At 41.2% G+C, this 27212-nt stretch overlaps 1 protein-coding gene across 1 annotated transcript; it reads right to left on the bottom strand.

The window, feature by feature from the left end:
* Positions 1-8654: 8654 nt before the first annotated feature.
* Positions 8655-15485, bottom strand: LOC127630836 (CCN family member 1-like). The gene is made up of 5 exons (XM_052108648.1): positions 15190-15485; positions 13981-14194; positions 12736-13071; positions 12304-12503; positions 8655-10509 (listed from the first exon to the last, which is right to left on the bottom strand). The coding sequence occupies exons 1-5, from the start codon at positions 15262-15264 to the stop codon at positions 10207-10209; spliced, it is 1128 nt and encodes a 375-aa protein (XP_051964608.1). The 5' UTR covers positions 15265-15485; the 3' UTR covers positions 8655-10206.
* Between the last annotated feature and the right edge of the window lie 11727 nt (positions 15486-27212).

Here is a 27212-nt window from a genome sequence, read left to right as displayed (position 1 = left end):
GAAGCATGGCATGAAGAATACTAAGGAATGACTCGCATGTCTGTTTTATCTCATCATTGGTGTGACGTCATGGAGCCGTACACTTCACCTCGATAGGTTTGATACATTAGAGGCGTGGCATATGAGAGATATTCATTATAGTTATTTGTCAGTCCCATCCTTCTTAAAGTCAATGTATATATAGTACTGTGCAAAATGTTATACATCATAAGGTGTTTCACAAAAGCATTTGTCTTAGGATGGTTAGTTATATATTCAGCTTTAGTGTGCCAATAGGAAATATAAATGTTAGACTCCCAAACATTACTTTTACAAATAGAAAAGATTAGAATAGAAGAACAGGGAGCCCTGCAACAGAGGTCATGGCCCCCACAGAGCCCCCCACTGAACATCATGTCAGTCTGAGATTACATAAAGAGACAGAAGCAATTGAGACAGCCAAAATAGATAGAAGAAATGGTGCAAATTCTCCAAGAAGCTTGGAACATCTTATCTGCCGACAACCAAGAAAAACTGTGTCCAGGTGTATCTAGGAGAATTGGTGCCGTTTTAAAGGCATAGGTAAATCAATAAAAATTGATTAATAAATATTGATTTAGCTTTTTTAGGATTACTGGACTTTGTATGATATTAAGTGATAAGTGAAAATGATTTATGTCATTATTTATGACATCTCAATGTGCAACACTTTTCACAAGTAACTAAAACTTTTGCACAGTACTGTATGTGTGTGTGTGTGTGTGTGTGTGTGTGTGTGTGTGTGTGTGTGTGTGTGTCCTACCATTTTTGTATTTTATTAAAACTGCAATCAAAAATTATTCTCAAATAAAGCCATATAGAAAACCTATTTAGCCTACATGACAACTTAAGTAAACGTTAAACTAAAATGTGCATACTTTTTGTATTTTTATTTCCCCTAATGACTATTGGCATTGAACTCCATTTGACAAACAACACTGAGAATGTTTTTAAGACATTTGGCTGAAGTGCAGGCTAGATAATGATCCACTCAACGAAAAAATATGAATTATGAACCCATTACTTCTACATGTAACAAGCAGAGAGCGTGGATATTTCCAAAAACTTTTAACTTTTATGTCCCTAATTTTAAGCATACACAGGTTGCATTCATAAATGCTTATTTGGTTAACCCACCTCGTTAACGCTCTATATATAAAAAAAAAAATAAAAAATCACTGTGTTCCTGTGAATGCCACTAGATGGCAGTGTTGTTTCATTTTGAATTTCTGGTTTTCAAAAGCAAAGTAGATTGGCCAAGGAGGCCAGATGCGTCCAACATCTGTTAGTTGAATTATTTAAATAAATAAACAAATATCTTATTTTGATTATTGGGTTGAAATATGACCTGGACATGTTCTTGACAGGTTTCGTGTAACTTGTGTATGCACAAGCCTTTAATCCAGTGGCCCTGTGTTCAGGTTTCCGACACATTTCTAGTTCCTCTGTCAGATCAATGCTAAACTCACATGTCTCTGTTAGCCTTCCTTACCAGCTCTTCATGTTGCACCTGGTGCATCCTGGCTGTTTCTCAGCCCATTACTCTGCTATAACCAATGTAATATTGGCCTGATTGAACATCACTGTTAAAGGAATAGTTCACTCAAACATGATCATTCACTCATAATTTACTCACCTTTATGTCATCTCAAACTCACTAACTTTTTTCATGGATCACAAATATATAAATCCACAAAGCAAGTAAAGGGGGCTGACACTTTCAAGCTCTAAAACGGAAATAAAGGCAGCATAAAGGTAACCCATTCGACTCAAGCGCTTAAATGCATGTCCTCTTTAGCTGTATTCTGTATTATCTTTTTTTGGTGAGAACAGACAAAAATTTAACTCGTTTTTCAGTACAAACCTTGCCATCTGCAGTCTCACAGGCACAATCTTTTAAGCTTAATTACACTTCCTTGTGCTTGACACTAAAAAACACTCAAATAAAAAGATGTAACCAAACCAGTATATTACTAGCAGTAGTACGGGGTACAGATCATGCTGTCTGACAAGCGGCATGATGGTGCAAAATTTAGATGCCAAAACATGGAAACTATGCATAAGACTTTGCAGTGTAAATGCAGCATAACATGCAGTACTGTGATATGCTAGTTATGACAAAACATGATACTAACGGAAACTGCACCTTCTAGAAAAAAATTAGTGAGTGTACATCACTGAAACTGAATTCATTTTTATATTCTCAAGTTGCTCTTTTGCCAAAATATATGATTAGATGTCTAAATTGCATTTCATGACCGTTAAACATTCACTCAGCTCACTCATGCTGTCTGTGGTCTTCAATGGTCTTCTTCCACAAACTGACCACCACTTGGTCATGTTCAAAAGCTGATAAAATATCTGTGCCACCACAGACTGATCGCTGGCTCCTGCTCGGCTACACCTGTGAAAAACTACTGTTTCCACCACTGTTTAAATTTAAATTAGATTAAACTGAATCAAGTTGAACCTCTGTTTACCTAAAAAATCTTGTTGACATTTTTCTGAGTTAAAATAACTGAAAGAAAGAAGTTGATATAACTTTTTACAGTGTATTACGGTACTGAATGATTACCATATTACCATTTTACACCAAGGTGCTTCAAAGAATACTTTGATACAGAGGCAGACAGGCAATCGGGAGAACCGGGACTTTTCCTAGAGGGCTGGACGCAATATGCCTAAAGGGAGCCATGATATGCTGAAGGATGCCGCGATATGAAGAAGGGGACAGTGAGACAACAACACCGCAACCTCCATCCTCCAACTTGAATTGTGCTTGTGCTATATTTCTTTAAAAAATAAATGGCAAAAAAATATTTTGTTGTAATGGCATTTATACATTTTCAAGTGTCCAACTATTTTTTGGGGTGTTATTTAGATTGATGGATGGATGGATGGGTGGATGGGTGTATTGATGGATGGATGGGTGGGTGGATGGGTGGATGGATGGACGGACGGACAGACGGAGGGAGGTATGGATGATCTCAAACTTGTGTCTTCAGTGCCCAAACGCTTAATTAGTGTTATTAGAAGAACTTGTGATGCTACACAGTAGTAAACACTTGACTGCCTCAACGTTTTTTGGAGTGTGTTGCAATTATCAGAAATGTGTGAATCTCTTGTGGTTCCCATTCAGTCTGTTCACTCAGAACAGTCCAAAACCAAATGTCTAAATCTTGCCCCTGTCCAATGGTACATGCCCATGTCCTTAGTGTACACTGCGCAGGCACATGTGTCTCGATTACTGAGCTCAGTCACCTTGTTGCAGACCTATCAGGCATTGTCCATACATTGAGATGAACAGGGGTGTCATTAGGAAGCGCTATGGCCAGCACAGTCATGGCACAGCAGCACCTTTGGTAAATGCTTGTGACTCTGCCTGAAGGAGATTGTAACGTTTTCTAGAGTGCTCCAATTTCACCGTCAGGCCTTTTTGGTGACGTCATCTGGCAGCTCAGAATAGCTCTTCCTCAGTGAAGACAAGGAAGCCACAGCCCTGGCTCGGGTGTTTTGTGTGAGAGGCCTTCAATTCGGTACAGTTTTCATTTAGGTCCTCTCGCACAGAGGATGCTGCGAAAGAGGGCAGCCCCACCACTTGTGACATTGCCAGCCAAGCGTGTTTGCATTTCTCAAAAGCACTTGTTTCCAAACACCCTCCCCAGAATGTTTAATAAAAAGTGTTCTGCCAAGGTATGATCATTCTGGCTACATAGATGACTGGCAGCGGAGAGGAGGGAACAGGCTTTGTCACACACAAGTGCCTTAACTCAACACATACAGGTTTTGGTATTTTCTATAAATCACAAAAAGACTGTACTATTTCCCTGCCAACAGATAATGTTTCTGGAGCTTGACTCCACTCGCAACAGAGCTTATCTGTCACGAAAGAGAGTGTCTATATTTCACAACTGTCTTTCTCTGTTTCAGCTGGGCAACAAACTGTGCTATCACATGTTTTTGTGCTTGTTCGGACTGATGGCCTCTATGATATCAGTAGTCAAATGGGGCCTTCTGTTGATGGGGGATTTACAGCGCTTGATTCTGTCCAGTCATCTGTGTGCATTTCATCATGCTCACAGAATGGTGGATGTGACTCCATTGTGCCTGAATGCTCTCATGTCATGGAGGGATTCCCTCTTGATCACGCAAAGGGTTCCCCTGGGCAGGATTCTCTCTCGCCTAACAGTGACATCAGACGCATCATTACTGGGTTGGAGAGCCCTGTGCAACGGAGTTTCAGTGAGAAGTGTGTGGTCAGCCACACAAGCAACTCTCAACATAAACAATTTGGAGTTACTGGCTGTTTTTCTAGCCTTCAAGCATTTTCTCTCCATACTGAGAGGCCAACAGACAAGGCAGGATGTGGTCCCTCAGTCTGTTATGACTGACTTTTGATTTGGTGCGACATACTTCTCCTATCTCTCAGAGCGACACATGTTCGAGGTCATACAAATTTAGGGGTAGATCTCCTTTCCAGGGTAGGTCCCCACTTCAGGGAATGGCGCATTCCCTCAGAGGTGGTTTCTCAGATCTGGGATCGGTTTGGCAAGGCCAACACAGATCTCTTCGCATTGTGAGAAAATGTGCATAGTCACATGTTCTACTTCATAATAGATCACTGTGCCCCCCTGGGAATAGGCGCTTTCGCACATCCATGGCCCAAAACTCTTCTGTATGAATTACACCCAGTGGAGCTGATTTAGCCCACACGTGACAGAGTGTTTCAGGAGGGTTTATCACTAATTCTCATAGCCCCTCCTTGGCCGTCGAACACACTGTATCTGGGCATCATCAGCCTTCTGATTGGAAAGCCTTGGAGTCTACCATTATGCGCAGATCTCCTCACCCAAGCGAGCGGGGAGATTCTGCATTCAAAGTGCTAGAGCTCTCTCTACGAGAAGTGTTTATTCCTTTAAATCACGTGAATTTGAATTATGGTGTTGTGGCAGGGCGGTGGGCGGGGTCGGGTCGTGATCATACACACCCGGTCCCGTATTAGGCTAATCAAGCCTCTGAGGTATAAAGGTCGACTGCAGAGGATCGTGCTGGAGAGAGAGATTGTTTACGGACATGTCCGTCATGTGTGTGTTTGTGTCTTCTTTTAAGTTTATCATTAAACTATTATTTATATTGAAAAGCCAGTTCTCGCCTCCTCCTTTCCATTGATCCCTTTACACTGGTGCCGAAGCCCGGGAAGGGTATGTATGATTACGACCCGGCCCCGCCCTCCGCCCTGCCACAGGTGTCCTCAAAGGAACATTATTCCCTATCAGTGTGGCATTGTGCACATTCTAACATTCTTACAAGAATTTGTTGATCTGGACTGCTCTTTTTCTACTCTGAAAGTATATTTAGCTGCAATTTCAGCATGTCATGAGTGAATTAATGGCATTTCACCTGGAGCGCACCCCTTCTCAATTCGCATTTTGAAAGGTGCTCTGTGCCTCAGACCAGCATTTAAATCAGTTGTTCCCCCTTGGGGCCTGTCCTTAGTGCTAAATGCACTTTGAGAGTCTGTGGATGTAAATAATTCATCCTACAAGACTGGGCTTCTTCTCGCTTTGGCAACCGCTAAGCAGGTCAGTGATTTACATGCTCTATCGGTGCACCCATCCTGCATTTAGTTTGCGCCAGGTTATGACAAAGTGATTTTGTGCCCCAATGCAGTGTATATTCCAAAAGTCATGCTTGCGTCTTACAGATCGATGTCTTTTGAGTTGATAGCCTTTTCATCCCCTCCCTTCGCCTCTGATGAGCAATGGCAATAGCATGCTTTGTATCCTGTGCATGCTTTATGCATTTACATGTCCAGGAATGAGCCATTTTATTTGTGCGATCAACTGTTGGATTAATTTGCCAACCTGGCTCGTGGTAGGGCGATGTCTAAACAATGACTTTCTCACTTGGTTGTGGAAGCTATGGCATACAGCAGCAGAGGGTTGGACCTGCCCAAGGGAGTGCACATGCACTCAACTTGTGGCATGGCTTCGAGGGCACTGTTCAGAGGGGTCTCTTGGAGGATATTTGTGCAGAGGCCAGTTGGGCTTCACTGCACACTTTTGTACGCCATTATCATTTGGATGTCATGGCAGACTCATGGCTCATTATGTCCTTCTGATCTGAGTGCTTAAACGTGTTGTCTTGTATCGGAGGAATGTTTTCACCCCGGTAAGTCAACCAAACTTTTTTTTACTTATCCCGTTCAGTGTTTTCTGGCTTCTAGGGGTGTGAATATCGGTCCCATACATACTGTGTTGTACCAAGTGAACCGACTGAATGGGAACGTAAAGTTATGCATATAACTACTGTTCCCAGAAGGAGGGAAACGAGGTACAACACATCGTAGCCCCAATTCTCCGTAGCTATGGTGAAGAGCCTGTTTGAGCGGCAGGTATGACGCAGACAACTGTATATATACTTGCAGGGTAGGGGGGGGCTACCCGCCGTTGCCGTGCATCCATTGCCTTTCAGGCATGAATGGAGATGTCTTCATTGTGTGTACGCGAGGACGATATCCCATACATAATGTGTTGTACCTCGTTTTCCTCCTTCTGGGAACAGAAATTATATGCATAACTTTACGTTGTCTTAGGGTGTAGTTGGCATTTGGCCATTGCAGTTGCCATTCTGATTATCATGGGACAGCTAGTTTTCCGAAGCATGAAGGCAAATAAGGTTCACAATCCGGTGATGGAGACTCATCATCGACCCGCACCAGAATCCTGCAGTAACACATCAGTGAAATCATCAGGCCAGTGACAATCCTGCTGCTGTTTCTGACAGAGAGAAGGGATGAAAGAAGAAAGAAACACTTCTGGAAGTGGAGAAGAACTGCAAAGATTGTCCCGAAAGAGAGATCTGGAGTGTAGTGGAGCAGGGTCATGAGAGTCCTGAGGCAGCCAGGAGCCCACCTGAGATCTTAATAATGAATCTCACTGAATACCACAGATGCAGTCCACCCTGTCCTGAAGCTGAAATACTGCCATAAATCAGTCTCGGCATAAATCTAAATATAAAGAACATTTCTCCATACAGTATGTGTGTCCTATACTGTCTGTGTCACATGAAATACATGGAAAATCATCTATTCACTACTATTTTCCTTATTGTCATGGATTTAACTACAATGGAGTCTTTTCTCTCACTCTTGCACTTGTTGTCAATGGACACATCTTGCAGTTTACAATGGCTTCTAGCGAAGGCCACACACAATTCAGCTAGATCAATAACCCCAACTTGACAGACAAGTTGAACAGTCTTGTTCTTGTCTCAGTTGGGGAAATGAGAGCCCCTTAGGGCAAACATCCCAGAAATAGACACATTTAACATCAGGGATGACGTAAATACAGAAAGGGTGGTCGTGGTCATGGTGGTGATGATAATGCTTTGTGGCCATGGCGATGATAGGCAGTTCTATGAACCCTGAGGTTTCATTTCATGAAAACAAAATCAACAAGAAAGACCAAATACTGCACATCCTTGATGGCAGCTTTCATTTTGTCATACCCTCACATTGTTCTTTATTCCATGGAACACAAAAGGAGACGTTTCCACACAACAGAGCATGTTGTTACCAGGGGTTGTGAAGCTTGCAAAACGTAAAACAAAAAAAAAGTCCCATTGATTTGTGTGCTGTAATTAAAATCTGACATTTTTATAAATAAAACATTTAAAGGTGACCATTTGAGTCGTTGAGTCTCAATTGCACTACCACATATTCAAACTTGGTGCGTCATGGTCGATCAAGCGATCAAGCGGTTTGTTGCGCAGGTTCTCGTGTGAACACGCAAGCCTGTAAACAAGCTTCTCTCACTGCACTAGAAATGCTAAATGGACATCAAGATTTTTGCTGATCAATTATTTAATTTACTGACTGTTTCTCATCCAAACCTGTTGGATGTCCTTAGAAGACTTGGAACATGATGCATAAGTTGCATGGCCCACTTGTATGAGATTTTGGGTCCTTTTTAAGCTATAAAATTAGTCACTATCAACTGCAATTTCAATGAAAAGACGGACCGTAACTCATTAAAACATCCTCTTTTGTGTTCCACGGAAGAAAGCAAGTCACATGGGTTTGGAACGACACAAGGGCGAGTAAATGATTACAGAATTTTAGTTTTGGGGTGAGCATACTAACATTTAAGAACATACTACCTTCTAAATTAGCAATTATTTGCAGACTATTTGTAGTTGCCGTCTGAGTTTTAACATCCTTTAACTGTGAAGTCTGAAGAGATGGCTCTGGGCTATGTGCATATGGTTGTATGGAGGAAGGAAGGTCTGGCAGAGGAGTGTGTGGAATTTGAGAGCCAGCTGTGATGTTTGCATTGCAGAGCTATACTGTGTGCTGAGAGCAAATCCTGCAGTTATTCTTTCTTTTACCTTGTCTCTTTCTCCCTGTGACACACATAAGCAGAAGTTTAAAGGGGTGGCTCTCCCAAATATGGAATTTATATCATTCACTCACCCTTAGCCTGTTGTGACTGAAATGTTTGTGGTTATTTTCTGCAAATTTCATTTGCACTTCTGCGTATTTAAACTTGGCGAGTGCACGTTTTTAGGTGACAATCTTTTTTAAGTCTGGCAAGAAGTCAGTTATACATAAATGACACAAAGCTGCATTGTTTCTAAATTTTTATATATATTTTTCCTTACACAGACTGATCAGCAAAGTCATTTATATCACATATCATAACAAATATACAATAGTTGTTCACTCCTATTTAATAGAGCATGTAGAAGAATTTAAAGTATGCCCCGAAAAATGAAGCAGTCTCAAAAAAGTCACTCCACCTATAGTGAAGCCTGTACACTGTACAAAACAGCAAGCTCATAAGTCCAATAGTCTTTGCTTTCATATGTATACACTCAGCCACACCTGTGCTAAAACATTCTGTCTCTGTCATGCTTTGAACCCACACCTGTGAAAAACAATTGTACACCTAAATATTAGAAAGAAAGAAAAATAAACTCAGCAGTATAACAAATGCACAGAAATATAAGTTTAAAAGCAAAATATTTTATAATGGTAAATTGTCATATTATTTCATATTCATTTTATCCCTTGAACAGGTAACTCAGTTCATGATGCTAAATGTTGCACCATAATGTCTGAAAGAAAAATATCACCTCCCTCTTCACAGCAAACTAGTGCATTCTCTTACCCGTCGACATTGACAGGAAGTCGTTCATGTAAAGCAAAATAAATTCACTTATCCTTCAAGATACAATAGAACTCTTTAAACCTAAAAAATATCAGAATAAATAAATCAAATGGAAAGATCTAAGGCATGGGTTATTGATATTTAAAAGTGTTCAGGCACATTTGAGGACACTTATTTATAACAGCCATAACACAAGATCTGGATAATTGCATTGAACTAATGAGTGAATCTCTCAAAACCAGTCAAGCAAATATACAGGTCTTTTTTGAATCCAAAATAATAATTTAAAAAAAGCCATAAGAAATTATATGTTTAGCACAATTAAGATATTTTGACAATAAAGCAAATTTTTCCCATGTAATCATTACCGTAATGCAAAAGTAAAAATCTCATTCTAATTACGGTAATGAAAAAAAAAAACAATAATGTATTATTTAGACTGTGAACTACTGTATTTATAAGACAATAATGGGTATTACTAAAAAATAAAAAAATTCGACCAAATTACGGCATTCAGAATGTTGTTTTTTTTTTACGTTGTTGTAATGACAAATTGTGTTAAAATGCGCCTACTTGTCCTTAATGGTCCTTAAAATATGCTTTGTTTTCTTTAAGCAAAACAGATTTCCTTTTATTTATTTTTTTAGGCTGTGAAATGTGACCAGTACATGTTCCCATGAGATTCACCCTTAAACACTAGAACAGGACCTGCAGGCCATAGCAACAGAGGAACACATAATGTGCAAAACATGTTCTATGTACAAAAACTAAAACAGATTATTGGAACTGAGATGGATTGCTGAAGTGTTTGGAGATAATGGTGAAAGACCTCCTATAAACAGTAGCTTAGTCCAGTCCAGTTCACTACTGTTTAGTTTAGAAACCTTCTCAGAGAATAGAAACATCATTTCAGAGTCAAAAGTGAGTTTTAGCCACTGTGAAATGATGGCGATCATTATATGTCTGTGTGTGGGTATTGGTAAAATGATGAGTGTTGAATATATGTGTGTGTGTTTGCTCACTGAGAGAAGGTGTGTATGTCATTGTGAAGGCTCACTGTGGGTGAGCGGTCTCTCTGAAGTCCACAGTAGCGTTTGCTGCAACGGCAACGCTGAATCCACATGACATTTCGCATCATGTTCTCTCCATCTGAGCAGTGGAATCGTAGGTGCACCGTGCGGGTTACCGACGGCTGACAGCACCTGCCGTCAATGCACGAGCCACACGTACGAGGACGGTAGCGGCGAACTGTAGTACAGCCAGCAAATGATATCTGCTCCGGTTCCCGAGACCGCACAGCCCGTCGACACTTCTTTCCTTTCTTCATGACATAAAAAGGAAAAAAATAAAATAGATTATTGATTAAAAGCAGTATTAACTACAGACAAAAACTATTTTCCAAACTTAGTGAACGGCCTTGTTGTCGATTGTCTACATAGGCAGCCTTCTTTCTGAGGGCCGTGGCACACTTCGTTCGAAAAACAGTTGTGACGTCATTTAGAACAAACTCTAGCCAAAAAGGTGTTTTGAGTGCATTTCAGTGGTTCGTAACAGCTCGCCAGTGAGAACTATTAGGAAAACTTTGTACTGGCTGCTTAACACCGTCTTTTTGCCATAGGTCCACGTCATCGATAGGTGTGACCTGGAGCTCCACCTACAGTACTTTGAGGCCAACCACTCATTCTTGTCCATTCAGTCAAGATCCGTCAACATTTTCACATAGAAACATTTTCCAAAAACACATATTTTTTAACTTAGTCTACAAAAGGAATAAAATCTACTTAAATACTCTTAAGTAAAGCTATTCACAAATCTGCCCAAATTAAGATATGCCTATCATCATTCTTTTGTCTGTATTTTACCCATTAACACTCTTTTACACAACAATGTTTTCAGTAGTATTATCGTTCTCACAAATTACAATAACAGAGTGTAACCAGTTCATATTATGGTCACATATAGTGTTTTAGCACATTAGCGCCATAAATGCAAAAGGTAAACATTATAAATTACACATTATCTGCATATACTGTATATTACTGAAAATCATCACTGAGGCCTTAAAAGAGCTCCTTTTTTTCAAAAAAACAAATGCATCCCCTTTTCTCCCCAATTTGGCATGCCCAATTCCCACTACTTACTAGGTCCTCGTGGTGGCGAGTTTACTCACCTCAATCCGGGTTGCGGAGGACAAGTCTCAGTTGCCTCCGCTTCTGAGACCATAAATCCGTGCATCTTATCATGTGGCTTGTTGTGCATGACACTGAGGAGACTCACAGCATGTGGAGGCTCATGCTACTCTCTGTGATCCACGTACAACTTACCACATGCTCCATTGAGAGCGAGAACCGCTAATCGCGTTTACCCCATGTGACTCTACCCTCCCAGGTAACCAGGCCAATTTGGTTGCTTAGGAGACCTGGCTGGAGTCACTCAGCACACCCTGGATTCAAACTCGTGACTCCAGGGGTGGTAGTCAGAGTCAATGCTCGCTGAAATAACCGGGCCCCTATAAGAGCTTCTTTAGATGTCTTGTGTGAATTCTACTCTTAGAAAGAGGCATGAAGGCATTGATAACACATTTTAATGTCATATTAGTTGATGTTTAATATGGAGTCTTGTGCGCCCTCATATTTAAATGTATCTCTAAACCCCTCCCCCTGCAGTGTGGCCAGTGTCTGAATGTTTGCAAACAACAGATCATTGAACAGCTGTTTAGAACTTCTTTTTGGCTCTGAGAGAAGAACAGAGAGGCACTTTGCCATGAATGTGCTGTGGCCACAGCATCACCATCGAACCACATATAGTGCATGATGGTTTTGTAATACAAATAGGACTCCTCATGCTAAGTGCGTGGGAGGCTCAAGTAATTTCAATAGAGTTTTGAATTCAAATGTATAGCACATCCAAGTATTGGGTTAAAAAAAAAATATTTAGATTTAACAAATTGTATCACTACTTTTCATCATTAAATAAACAACAGTATATTTTATAATTGACATTTATTTTGCAGTATAAACACTCTAATATGTTCTAGGTGTACAATTGAACTACACAACTGAACTGAACATACATTAGATATATTTGGATGTATACGCATTTCAAAATATCTCACCTTCATAGCTGGAGTGATATCACATTCTCGGATCTGACAAAGGCGTGTCTCTCTAATGAGTTTGCACTCTGCATTACTATTTGTCACACGACTTGAGATGCCAAACCCACAGGAGGTGGAGCATTCTGACCAGTCAGTGGTCTGTGGGAAACATTCAGAGGACGGGAAAGGAACCTGAGACATTGGCAAGGATGCCCACTCTGAAGGGTAAATTAGAAGGGAAAACCATAAAGAACAGAGAACTTGCAATTCATTAAACACAAAATCTTTACACTAGATTTCAAAGGTGAAGTGTGGAATTTCTGTACCACAAGTGTTACCAAACGGAATTTAAAAATGGTAATTTTTTCAAACAGTTTTCCCAAACAATCCACCCATCTGCCAATGGTTGCCCAAACAGATAGTCCCGTCCCAAAACAAAAGCACACATACCTTGATAGTTGTCCCTTCTGGACTGAAAGCTGTTTGGGTTCTGTAAGAGTTTGCTAATGTGGTTGATTGGGCGGTTATGAGGCCGGGAGTCTGGTGGGTCTTCTCTGATGCTGTTATCATCATCACACACCCACTCCTCACAACAGCGACCCGGCGGGGTCTCCAAACGTGGATTGGCACAGTGTCTGCTGAGCAGAGGGATGTTGTGCGGGCACAGAGGCATACAGCCCACCACACCATCCATACAGCTGCACTGGTGCTGACAGCTGGGCTGGAAATCCTCCCCGTGCTGATACACATGGCCTCCAAACTCACACGGACGCCCCTGTGCATCAGCTGAGAGATTGAGACACACAAGCACATGAGCTTTTTAGTCATTCAGTCTATAAAGAGCCTCACTGTAAATCTGTACATAGCATATTATTTAATGTACTGGAATCTCCAGGCTTGAAACAATAATCGAACTGCCATATTAGCTTTGTCAGTGCCACATTAAACACCAAAATTATTTTTCAAAATTGGAATATTCTGCGAAGTAGGCTGATTCTTCAGTTAGTGGCACATTTCAATATTTCAAAAATCATAAAAAAATCATCATGTCATGGAATAGATTATTCTTGTTATATAGTAGATTCACATCACGCTGTAATTTTGCCAAATTATGCAAAAAGTGTCAAAATGTTTAATTGTGTGGATTTAGGATACATAAATTTCAAATATCAAATGAACCTTAGCAAGACAAAATATTGGGTCAATTTATTTATTTTATAAAACTTTTTAATCTTTTTCCATCACAGAATTTGAGATGTGCTCAAAAATGACACTGTGATGTGATTTTTCATGACTTTCAGAACAAAATTACAAAAATGACATCAATCCCCTGTCAAGCATGTATACATGCACTGTTGGGCAAAATTAAATAAACAATTGAGATGTTTTAACATGATGTTGCTCTCTAGAAATTCACAAAGCTACAAGTGCCCAATAGGGGAAGGTTAAAAAGTCCAAAATAGAGAACGTCTAGCTAATGTGACATTTTACACACTTTAAAATGAAGAAAAAGTAAGTAAAGAGACACTATTAAAAATATATAGTCTATCCTTTAAACTAGAATATTTTTTTTTATATATTTTTCTTTAAAATCATCCTAGGGGACAGAAATGTTTCGCCCAACAGAATGCGTTAACACCCATCAACACATTATTCTTTAAGCAGAACAGTCTCTGTCCACTGTGTAATTCTTACCTCTACAGAGACCACGCTGAGGGTCCCCTCCGGCCCCTAGGTGGCAGCGCAGGCCCTTGATGTGGTCACAAGGACGGGCAAGGCCGCAGTCTTGGTTAAACTGTTGGGCGCACACCTTACAGCAACCGCACTCATCCAACACCCAACTCACACCAACAGAGCAAGAGGGTGGAGACGGAGGGCATGAGCATGGGTGAGAACAGCCTCTGGCCACCTGGCGAACAGCAGCAGGGGAGATAAGAGCGATGAGAGAAGAGCTCGCAAACCCTTCACTCTATTACATAAAATGAGGAGTCACACAGGAATTGCTTTCACAGTGTAGGTAGGAGTTGTCAGGCCAATGTTTCTGTAATATTTATAAGAGTGAGTTATGGTGTGTGTTTACAGATACACTGATTTAGGTGTCTATGTTCAAAATGGGACTTTCAATTTGAATTAAAAACTTTTAAAAGTGAATTAATACACTGTAAAAAAATAAATAAAAAAAAGTGGAATTAATCAGTTATAACATTAAGGAGCTGTTGACCTTATCTGACCCTATAATGACTTTTGTTGAAGTAAAATGTATTTAGGTTGATTCAGTCATATTAAATAATAGTTTTGACTTGATAAGCATCAGATTTACACTTAACCACTTAATTTAGGTGTTAACAACATGAAGCACATTTTAACAGGCTGTACTGGGAAAAAAGAAAAGAAACTAAAAATGTGTCTCATGTGGTAACATCTAAATTTACTGGTTGTATTCAAGAGAAAATATTCTTTAACTACTGAATGAACCTGAAAACATAAGGCTACACCAACAATTTGCAAGCAACATCTTTTTATAGTGTGGTTAATCTTAATATGTTGATGAGACTGAATAAGTTTACATCAATAGTACAAGCATGCAGTTTCATGAATGTTTGGGTAGAAAATTGATTAAAATATCTCTTTAAAATTGCTTATGATTAATACAATTTCACTAATGAATTGGGAACATCTGGACAACAACAGCCATAATTAAACATACAGTACATCAGGTACAAGTTACAAGCAGGAGCTCTTTTGTTCCTGTAGCTTAACTGATGCAAAGGTTATGGGTTCAGTTTCCCATGAAACATGTACAGTATACAAATGTAAGCTTTGAATGCATTTTAAGTCGTTTTGGATAAAATAATTGGATTTATTCTGCAATGTCTGTGTGCATCGTGGGTCAAATCCATTTACCTCTGCTTCTGCTGAGTAGACAATAAAAAAGAAGATGATGCAAATAGCTCTCCTTAGATTCCTGTCAGAATGCATTTTCCAAACTTTCCCAAAAATGTATGTAAAATTTAAATAAAAGATCCTTAATGCAAAAAGCAGGTTTCTCCAATGAGTCCACAGATCTCAGAAGGTGTCACATTCAGTGTCTTCCAACTGTTTGTCAATTTATTTAGTGATCCAAGACTAGTGAAATCACAGTGCACATCAGTCTGACTAGTTACTAAACTAAAATGTATGTTAAGGCTCATATCCCAGACCCCTCGTCAGTCTTATAGAGGATTTCTACAGAGGCAGGTCACCTTATAGAGAGAGAGAGAGAGAGAGAGAGAGAGAGAGAGAGAGTGGGGGTGGGGTGGAGGGGAGGCAGGTCCTCTGACATCAACAAGGATCAGGGGACTTGTGCAGCTGAGGCTCTTGAGACTAGGGTGTGAATGCAAAAAGAAGATACAAAAACTATTTGGACACTTAAGATACATTTAAAAATGTCAAATAAAAATCTAACCACTTTCCGAGCCATTTTTGCAATTACTTAGGCAGCTGGCGTCAAGGTGATTTGAAATGGATTCATAAAGTCAGTTCCACTCAACTTCACAAAGGTGTCCGAGCAGAGTTACCGCAGGTGTAGTTCAGCGCATTAACTATGAACACATTGACTATGTATGATCCAAAAAGTTTTTATATCTGTTGATTTATCATTTAAATTCTATTAAAAGAAAATTGTGATTTTGTTTTTTAGATGTGTATATGTACAGTTTTTCTTTCAAATAACTCAACATGATCACACAGGAAATTGACATGCTGTTTCCGAATGTTCAAGTACGCTAAAACTGACCTTATTCTGCCGAATTACAGACAATCAGACATTTTCAAGGCAATTAAAATGTGTCTATTTTTCCCTGTGGTGCTACTGATACCGCACTGCTCGAGCAACCCCATGTGGGTTCTGGTCCCATGGAAACCTGGAAGTAATTGCACTCACATAAACAAATATGAATGCTATTTGGAGGTTGCACTTCCCGCTTCAGCCATTGTGGGCAATGTTTCAAGTACAGACCAATTTCAGCAGCACGACTTTTGACCTAGTGTTGCCAAATTCAGTGTCAGAAGTTATAGTATATAATATTTTATAAAATCACAGTGCAATAATTTATGGTGTGGTGGTGGCGTAGTGGTCTAAAGCACATAACTGTTAATCAGAACGTCGATGGTTCAATCCCCACAGCCACCACCATGGTGTCCTTGAGCAAGGCACTTAACAAAAGTGTCCAGAGTGTTTAATTCAGACATTTATTTAAATGTCGCTTCTAGCACATGGCTGTACCCAAAGTTATGTATTCATAATGCTTTGGCCACAGGGATGTTTGCTGGGGGTGGGGGATTAGGAGGGGAAAGGGAAATAATGGGGTTTAAGGGGGGTAATGGATGGATCTGTGCATGTAAGTTTTGCTTTGTTATGTGTCATGTTTGAGGATCAACCAATAAAAATGTTAATCTGGAAAAAAAAAAAAAAGAAAAAAGTAATAGTGCACATGGGTTCCAGAACATGTCCAGGATGCCTTTGTGCTCAAAACAGCAAGAGGCAAAGCAACTGATGAAACAGAATTACATCTCCAATTCAGAGTTGTAACTTGACACTGTATCTTTTAAAAGCAGTGTGAGATACATGACAATGGCCAGAGATGTCTCTGTAGTGCATGTTAATATACAAAAATAATAATAAAAAAAAAGGCCAAATGGGTCCCCTTTGGTGTTCAGGAATAGTCAGGCCACACTAGACCTGTCTGTCCTGCTATCTCTCTCTCTCTCTCTCTCTCTCTGAATACGAACAAAGCACCAGTGGGCAGGGCCAAGTGTGCAATGATGTAAAGTAGGATATTTTTTAGCACTGTAGAGGCAGCCATAAATGAATGGGCCCCTAGTGAAGTAGGGAAGACGTTGAAGTAGAGAACGAGATATTTTTGCTGCTTGGTTTCAACAAAAAGTTATGAGTTCTGAAATTTCTTCTGAGTCTGTTGTTATAGTGGAATAACCTCTTATATGTCAAACTTTCAAGGAAAATTGTATATCTTATGACATGACCACTTTAAGAGCTGTCAAATACATTTAAATAGGGCGTTCACCTCACCACATGATTTAATGTTAGTAATGTGGTAGGAAAGACACCCTGGAGTACATAAAACCATTGTCATAATAGTGGAACAATTGACAAGGGAACTCCAGCCGTTTTCCACATGGTTGGGAAGTCCTGATGCAGATGCAAATGAAAATTCACATAAACAACTCACCTCTGCACACAAACACATGCACACACATGCATGCACACTCATACACAAACACAAAAACACATTCTACTATCCTCATACACCTACTGCTACGAGTCTTTCCTGTTAAGCTTTCTCACTCCCTCTAACTGTTTCCTACCAGTGGCCACATTCAGGAAGGCCTGGCTGTTCCTGTGTTTTTGTAGGAAAAACTAAACATTCTCATTGTCATCTCGTAAGGACATGAAAAGTGTTTTCTATTCAGTTGCAGGAAGGGACTCCACTGGGCCTTAGGTTTGTGTTATGAAACCTAGGAAAAGAAACATGGGAAGTCCAAGCAGGAGTAGAAGATCTCAAGTGTCTGACCTTCATCCTGCTCCAAATATTGTTTACATGTTCTTCCTATAACACAACTCTGACTTTTCATGTGTACACTTCACAGTAGCAGTTTTCAGAGCGATTTTTGCAGGAAATGGACAGAATAACACATTTTAATTTGAATCAATAGATTGTGAATCTGATGCTTATCAAGGAGAACTTCTATTGGGGAGCAGTCGCATTAAATCACATGCCTCCGCTAGAATTTCAGAAGAGATCTCCATTCAGTCCCTCACTATAGAGCCAAATAGTACTTATTGCAGAACCATGCAATTCAGTACTGATCTGGGATCGTTGACACCATTACATTTTCTCTTTCCATTGTGGTTCTTTAAAATCAGTATTAAAATGGACAGACTGTGCAAGTGACCAACTGAGTCACCACATTACTAAAGCTGTTCCAATAGCACGGTTCTCTGTTCTGAGTACAGTTAGCCTACCGTGCTGAGAAATCCAGGCCAAAAATGGTTTGAAATCGTTCCATGCCAAACCATGTTCAAGTGTAAATGTTACTGGAACCATTACTCACCAAGCTCAGAACAGCTCGGCCCCATGATGGAAAAGTGCTTAAACTGTGCTCAGATTTGCCATGATCCTGTCTGTAATCAAGTCTGAAATCAAAAGTCAGAAATTTAAATATGAACAAACATATTTGTCATTACATTTGTCAAAGACCAAACTACCTGGGCTATGGTGCTGTGCAATGGCAAAATGTACAAAATGACCATACTGAAAATCTGTCCGTTCCGAATGTTTTTCCAGTCAAATTCAGACCCAATGTGTCAAATGATTGACAAGCAGCACTATGCAGCGAACGTTCTTGCCCTGAAAATCGCCCATGCTGTACTTTTAATATCACACCCATTTAGGGTTGGGGTTTGGTACTCCTAATCCAATGAATGTAACTGTACTACTATTAATGTAATTATTCATGTAAAAAAAAATTATAATGTAATTATTACGCAAATGTTTCTGAAAATCGGACACGATTTTGATGTCTTTTCACATTTTCATGCCTTTCACATTCCATTCAAAGAAGTACGTGAAAGAATGCTGTTTTGTTCGCAGTACTGTTACTTGTGCAACATGTATGCATTGACTAATGTGCATGACTGTATTTCCAGCTTGGAAATTGAAAAGAATTGACTGACTTTAGCAGACTACAAAAAATGACTTTCTGTCACAGATTTTCCTAAGATCAGTCTGAAACTACCCTTTTTGTCTAAACTGATTTATGACTGAAATTGGGTCTCTAAGACTATGTATGATCTGTCCTGAGAAAATAGTTTTTCAGTGGTGCACTTGATTCGGAGGTAGCATTTTTGCTCTAAAATTACATTTTTACTCCACTGATGGTAAGTTTTAGGGTTGGGGGTTGGGTAAGGGGTGGGGTTAGATAAATATGCATTCCTGTTGACTGTATTTATAACATAATGGCACCACTCTGTGGGCATTTCACCTGGAAACTGGTAAACATAACATCCAGCATCGGCCACTGGGGGCAGTGGTTTGAATTTCGGTAAACCCATTTCAGCAGCAGAAGAGTCGACCTTCTGTCACTGAATTAACAGTGAGATCGGTCTAATTTGAAATATCAGCGGCATCTTTCTCACTTTCTGTGTCATTTTCCCACAAGCCTTGATAATTTCTGACCCTTTGCTGTGCACATTTCTTTGTTCAGAATTTTTTTCCACCTGGTATTAAGATGCGTTTTTGGTGATCTGATGACATGGTCTGCACTAAATGCAGGTTGAAACAAGGTCCAAAATATTTTGGGATTGGATCACTGAAACCACTAACAGAGGTAGTCAAAAACGGAATTTGAGGTGTGAAACACAATCCGTCCTGAATTCATTCCGCAAAGCAGTGAAGCTCCACCCCTTAATGTCAATCAACTGCTGCGCTAAATCAAGAGTTTTAACTTTGCCCGTTATTTGCGGCTTAAAAGGAAACAACAGTCCGATCAGACATTTTGAAAAAGTGAATACAAGTACAAGAACTTCACAGATCTTCTTCAGTGGGCCTGATATCAACATGCGAGGACACAGATGTGAAGCACAAATATCTGAAGCACATTTAATACCGGTACTCCACTAAAATAACAGAGAATTCTGCTCGAAATTTTGTGTTTGTGCTTTGATAAAATTTCAGCTGCATGTGGGAGAAACTATACGCCGTTTTTTTTGTGACTTCTTCATCTTTTATGACTTCTTTTGTGATTTATAACACACTGACATGGTTATTAAAGTATATCGTCATCGCCCTCGAAATCCAGACACAAGTGGTCACAGGAGACGCATGGTAATACAGGTGGAAACAGGAATGCGTCTTGGCTGACCACATGTGATCGGATCACAAAAAACACATACCAGGAGGAAACAGGGCCTGAGAGATTGGACACAGAGGAATGAAATATATGAGAGGGTGAGAAATGTGAGCGAGTAATTGAGAGGCAGTTGAGCAGTGAAGACAAATGTGATCAGCAGGTAGTTGGACAAAAGGTGTGTATATGAATAAAGACATTACAGAACAGGTAATAGAGGATTTCAGAACTGACAATGTGCATGGAGTATAATTATTACACATTTGTGTCATTATGTGGTATCTACCAGACACTCTGCCCTTTACGCAAATACCCAGACATAGGACTCATAAGTGGGGGAATCAACTCAGCAGGACTTCTTGCACAGTTTAGGAGAATATTGTATCGGCCTGGAGAAAAGAAGGGAAAGTGAATGAAAGAGGAGAAAAGAAGGTGTAGAGGTGGCCAGAATTCCAGAAATTCCTATCCCACAAAAGCAGGATGTGTGTGCTGGCCCTCTCACACCGAATTATGACGGAGAGAAGCATCCATTAAAACCAGGGTGAGAGACAGAGAGAGAGGGTGTTATGAACATTTGCTATTAGACAGTCTGGCCCAATGCCAGCCATTGTTATTGGACCAGACAAACATTTCTAGAGTGGAGGTCAAGTGGGCAAGGTTATATAAACCTCAACAAATTAAATAACACACTCTTAAAAATAAAGGTTCTAGTTAGAACCAATATGGGTGCTATAGCCTGATGTCATAAGAGAACATTAAAGTTATATTTTTCCTACTATCCGAGCATAATATGCAGGGGCAACCATAAGCAAATCAATTCCATCACCTGAATCTCATGAAAAGAGTTCAAACGGTTTGTGTGTGTGTGTGTGTGTGTTGGGGGGTTGGAGGGGGAGTCACCAAGAATGAACTGCACCCAGTAATGGAGTTGTTTATTTGTATGCAATGTCTGCACTGGTTCTGGATATCATCCGATTCACTAAATTAATTATTTACATTTATGTATTTGGCAGACACTTTTATCCAAAGTAACTTAAAGTGCCCTTATTACAGGGACAATCCCCCTGGAGCAACCTGGAGTTAAGTGCCTTGCTCAAGGACACAATGGTGGTGGCTGTGGGGATCAAACCGGCAATCTTCTGCTTACTAGTTCTGTGCTTTAGCCCACTACGCCACCACCACTCCTTTGCCTGATCTGAAGAATGCAGATCAGGCATTGGTGCAAACGTGCTCACAAAATCTGTGCTGAATGCAATTTGCACAATGCAATTCCTATCTTGTGGGCCAGTTCTGAGCATTAGAAATAGCAGAGGATGCAGCAGACCACCGTGATTTGACACACTCTGCCAGGACTGTACAGAATCACAACTGTGATACAGACACCTGAATCATCTCAAGTCAAGTCAAGTCAAGTCAAGTGGTTTTTATTGTCGTTTCAACCACATACAGTTAGTACAGTACACAGCAAAACGAGACAACGTTCCTCCAGGACCATGGTGCTACATAAAAACAACAAAGGACCAACATAGGACCACATGAGACTACACAACGAAATAAAATACCTATATAAACTACCTATATATACCTATATAAAGTGCACGTTCAAACATGTGCAAAAAGTACAGGACAGTACAACAAATTACTGACAATGAACAGGACAATAGACAGTGCAGCGCCGACCAGTACTCAGTAGTGCAAAAAGATGACAGTTTCTAAAAATGTAAACATAACATACTATGAGATAATGTTCTATGCACATAGCAGTTATTGAGGTAGCAGACAGTTATAAAGTGACAGTTATTAAAGTGCAACTCAGGACACGTGTGTGTCAAACCAGTCTCTGAGTATTGAGGAGTCTGATGGCTTGGGGGAAGAAGCTGTTACACAGTCTGGCCGTGAGGGCCCGAATGCTTCGGTACCTCTTGCCAGACGGGAGGAGGGTAAAGAGTTTGTGTGAGGGGTGTGTGGGGTCGTCCACAATGCTGGTTGCTTTGCGGATACAGTGTTTTTTGAAAATGTCTTTGATGGAGGGAAGAGAGACCCCAATGATCTTCTCAGCTGTCCTCACTATCCTCTGCAGGGCTTTGCGTTCCGAAACGGTGCAAGTCCCAAACCAGGCAGTGATGCAGCTCCTCAGGATGCTCTCAATAGTCCCTCTATAGAATGTAGTGAGGATGGGGGTTGGGAGATGTGCTTTCCTCAGCCTTCGAAGAAAGTAGAGACGCTGCTGGGCTTTCTTGGTGATAGAGCTGGTGTTGAGGGACCAGGTGAGGTTCTCCGCCAGGTGAACACCAAGAAATTTGGTGCTCTTGACGATCTCCACAGAGGAGCCGTCAATGTTCAGCGGAGTGTGTTCACCTTGTGCTCTCCTAAAGTCAACAACCATCTCTTTTGTTTTGTCGACATTCAGGGACAGGTTGTTGGCTCTACACCAGTTCGTCAGCCGCTGCACCTCCTCTCTGTATGCTGACTCGTTGTTCTTGCTGATGAGACCCACCACGGTCGTGTCATCGGCGAACTTGATGATGTGATTCGAGCTGTGCATTGCTGCACAGTCGTGAGTCAGCAGAGTGAACAGCAGTGGACTGAGCACACAGCCCTGTGGGGCCCCAGTGTTCAGTGTGGTGGTGGTGGAGATGCTGTTCCCGATCCGGACTGACTGAGGTCTCCCAGTCAGGAAGTCCAGGATCCAGTTGCAGAGGGAGGTGTCCAGGCCCAGCAGGTTCAGCTTTCCAATCAGGTGCTGGGGAATGATTGTGTTGAATGCTGAGCTGAAATCTATGAACAGCATTCGAACGTATGAGTCCTTATTGTCTAGGTGGGTGAGGGCCAGATGGAGGGTTGTGGTGATGGCATCGTCCGTTGAACGGTTTGAACGGTTTGAACGATACGCAAACTGCAGTGGGTCTAGTGAGGGGGGCAGCTGGGTCTTAATCTGCCTCATGACGAGCCTCTCGAAGCACTTCATGATGATGGGTGTAAGTGCGACGGGACGGTAGTCGTTGAGGCAGGACACTGAAGACTTCTTTGGCATGGGGATGATGGTGGTGGCCTTGAAGCACGTTGGAACAACGGCGCTGCTCAGAGAGATGTTGAAGATGTCGGTAAGAACATCTGCTAACTGGTCTGCACATCCTCTGAGCACTCTGCCAGGAATGTTGTCTGGTCCAGCAGCCTTCCGTGGGTTGACTCTACGTAGAGTTTTCCTCACATCTGCCGTGGTAAGACAGAGCACCTGGTCGTTGGGAGGAGGGGTGGACTTCCTCGCCATCACGTCGTTCTGCACTTCAAACCGAGCATAGAAGTCGTTCAGCGCATCTGGAAGGGAGGCATCTTTGTCACAGGCAACTGATGTTGTCCTGTAGTTGGTGATGGCCTGGATGCCCTGCCACATGCGCCGCGTGTCACCGCTGTCCTGGAAGTGACTGTGGATTCTCTGGGCGTGTGCGCGCTTTGCCTCTCTGATTGCCCGTGACAGTTTGGCCCTAGCTGTTCTTAGGGCTGCCTTATCGCCTGCTCTGAAGGCGGAGTCTCGGGACCTCAGCAGCGTGCGCACCTCCGCAGTCATCCACGGCTTCTGGTTGGAGCGTGTGGTGATGGTCTTGGAGAAAGTGACATCATCAATGCACTTGCTGATGTAGCTGGTCACTGATGCTGTGTACTCCTCCAAGTTGGTAGAATCGCCATATGTTGCAGCCTCCCTGAACATGTGCCAGTCAGTACACTCAAAACAGTCCTGAAGAGCAGAGATGGCTCCTGCTGGCCAGGTTTTCACCTGCTTCTGAAGCGGTTTTGTGCGTCTGACGAGCGGTCTGTATGCTGGAATTAACATAACAGAGTTGTGGTCTGAGTAGCCGAGGTGGGGGCGGGGCTCCGCCCGGTACGCGCCTGGGATGTTTGTGTAAACAAGATCAAGCGCGTTCGCCCCTCTCGTTGCAAAGTCCACATACTGATGGAATTTAGGGAGCACTGTCTTGAGATTTGCATGGTTGAAATCTCCGGCGACAATAAACAGTCTCTGCAGTTCGCTCATAGCCCCATACAGTTCACAGAGCGCTTCCTTAGCGTTAGCGCTGGGGGGAATGTAAACTCCGGTTATGCAAACAGTGGTGAATTCCTGTGGTAGATAAAACGGTCTGCATCTAACAGTCACAAGCTCCAACAGCGATGAACAGTAACTAGAGACTAGCATAGAGTTCTTGCACCATTCCGTGTTGATGTAAACACACAAGCCACCACCGCGAGTCTTACCGCAGAGAGCTGTATTTCTGTCGGCACGAAACGAGGCGAGCCCGTCTAGCTGAATGGCGGCATCCGGAACTCTGTCGCTGAGCCACGTCTCCGTGAAAACAAAGACGCAGCAGTCTCTAAACTCACGCTGCGTAGCCTGCTGGAGTCGGATATAGTCCAATTTATTGTCCAGGGAGCAAACATTTGAGAGCAGGATAGACGGGAGAGCCGGCCGGCTAGGGTTTGTTTTTAGCCTAGCATGGACCCCCGCCCTCTTTCCGCGCTTCCGCTTTCTCGCACACCGCTTACGACGTCCTCTCCCCGGCCACCGGCATCAGGCGACGCCGAGGGCTGGAGGCCTGGTCTCCGCAGCAAGCCGAGTACGCGTAGCGCCTCCTGCAGGTCATCATGCAGCTTGGTTTTTGCATGAGTCTTATATTTGAGTAGTGTCTGGCGATGGTAGACACGAACACTGGTTGCTCCGATGTCCATGTGTTGCAAAAGTCGGGCTTTTTTAACAAAAATAGCACCATTGTGGATCCGGAGTGGCCGCTGCGTGCTACCGCGCCGCCATCTTGGATCGATCTTTGCCGAAAGTACACTTGACTACATGGTGCATCTGAATATATGCCAGGTTATAACGCTGTTCTCCATCATTTGATCATTATTTGATTAATTACTTCTGAAGTGATCAATAGAAAATAAACACACATTTTTTTTTTTCTTAAACAAAAGTCAGTTTACTGCCTGCATTCCACGGGCGGTAAAAGCACAATTGTGCAGGGCAAATTGCATCGGGATTTGTAAACAAAGCACAATCTATAATGAGACCAATTTACATAGAAAGGTGGCGTTTGCACGGAAATGAATGATAATGGCATAATTTAACTAACCCTGAATTTAAATTATAGCAGATCTTTTATAAAGTAGATGCAGGTTTTTGCACAGAAATACAAAGCACAAAAGTGGCACAACTGGTTAGGGAATTTGTCCATGTTGCTCGTTTATCTAATGTCTGAGAATCCCGACAACACTGGCTCAACTAATCATATGAGTTTGGAGTGGGATCTTTTTGTCCAACCATTGGCAAACCGGGGGCTGTTCAGGAAACCTATTGGAAAACATTATTTATGCAAATCAGTTTGGTGATGCTAGTAGTGCAGAAATTACACACTTCACGTCTAAGTCCTCAAAGAACTGTAACACAGCTTTTAACAAATTAAACGCTTTATATATATATATATATATATATATTATTGAGTATCCTTTTGACAGACCAATAACATCTGTTCAGACCTGTGTGCTTGTAAACTCATTATATAATGCCAAAGACATATCTGTGGTGATGGATATGAGGGGGTAATGAATCAGCAGGACATTGGGTGTGTAAAGTGTGTGTGATGGAAGTGTTGTTTTTTCCACAGCAGTGTAATGGAATTTGTGTTTCAATGACTGACTCATCGGGACGTACAACAGAGGTAGCCACAGTGTGCGAGCATGTTTACAGAGAGATATTATACCAATGCTGACATAAACCATTAAATAAAGAACCATCTGCAGGAAAATTAAGTAATGCTGAAATGCTTTCTGCTAGCAAACGGTTACATGCACATCATTTTCCAAATAAAATTAATATTCTGGTTAAACCTTTATTGCAAAAAAGACGTTTACATGCTTCATTTACATTACATGCTATTGGAATACTCCCGTACAGTGGCCCCAAAATATATTTGGACTCTCAGTCAAGCCACACTTGAATGTCCAATCTAGAGATCTGGCAAACTTGCCGTTAATTCATTTTACACGTGAAAATGAGCTTGCAATTCACAGCAAATGATTGCCAGAAGTTTGCAGCTCTTTGCCATTAGTGGTGAACATGCAACAAACCTTTGTGGCAAATTTCCAGCAAGTTATAAGCAAGTATGCAGCAACTCAATATTGTCTATTCATATTTCTAGAAACTGGAAAATTGGCTTAATCAGGTTATTGCAATCTGGAACACATTTACATATAAATAATCAGAAAATTACCAGATTAGGATATAAATTTGAATTTGCATTTGCATACATTGTCACTTAGACAAAAGTGCTCTCCCAGTATTTCCAATTGGCATGGACACACCAAGAGCCAATGTTTTGCAAGTCACGTTGCACATGTTGGTGTCAGAAGTCAGGGTGTGTAGAATCAGCTGTGTGCTTGACTGAACCCTCGCCCCCGTTACTAACACCCTCTACGAAGGTCAGGGGTCACACACATTCCTCATGAGAATGTACTAAAGTCCTCCGGAGAGCATGAGTTCCTGCATCATCAAGTGTATTAGAAAACACAGAGCACTTTGAATAACACGGTGTAAAAACACTTCATTTCAATTTCATCGTGATATTGCATTATGAGAGTTCTAGTATCCGTAATAAAAGATTACAAACTTAAGGGCAACAGAGTGACAGTTTGAAGATCAGAAATGTCATTAATTTATTTAAAATGTAATTAATTATTTTTTTTTTACATTATATGACATTTACATTATATTTTTAGTTTAATGAAGTAAGATTCCACGTAGTCATGTGGTTCTAAATGAAGAATGACCAAGTTACTTTCCCATAACACTGTGTTGCAGTAATGTGATTTTGCGTTGACATGACAGATCTGTAAAGGTATGCTGAACACCCCCCCCCCCCTTTCAGAAGTGATATGATAGGTGTGGGTGAGAAACAGATCAATATTTAAGTCCTTTTTCACTATAAATCTCCACTTTCACAGTCTTCTTCTTGTAGGGAGGAGAATATCAAGTA

Source organism: Xyrauchen texanus, chromosome 37, assembly GCF_025860055.1.
Source record: "Xyrauchen texanus isolate HMW12.3.18 chromosome 37, RBS_HiC_50CHRs, whole genome shotgun sequence".
In the NCBI taxonomy this organism is placed as follows: Eukaryota; Metazoa; Chordata; class Actinopteri; order Cypriniformes; family Catostomidae; genus Xyrauchen; species Xyrauchen texanus.
Note: the sequence above shows the minus strand (reverse complement) of the source record. Positions and strands in the feature narration are given on the sequence as shown.

Bases quoted from the DNA above. Each gene is read 5' to 3' on its own strand.
- LOC127630836 (XM_052108648.1), bottom strand. From the start codon at position 15,264: ATGCATTCTGACAGGAATCTAAGGAGAGCTATTTGCATCATCTTCTTT. The intron at 14,195-15,189 runs GTAAATGGATTT...GCTGTTCGCCAG, and splicing joins TCTACTCAGCAGAAGCAGAG to GTGGCCAGAGGCTGTTCTCA. The intron at 12,504-12,735 runs GTATGTGTGCTT...TTTACCCTTCAG, and splicing joins CAGAAGGGACAACTATCAAG to AGTGGGCATCCTTGCCAATG.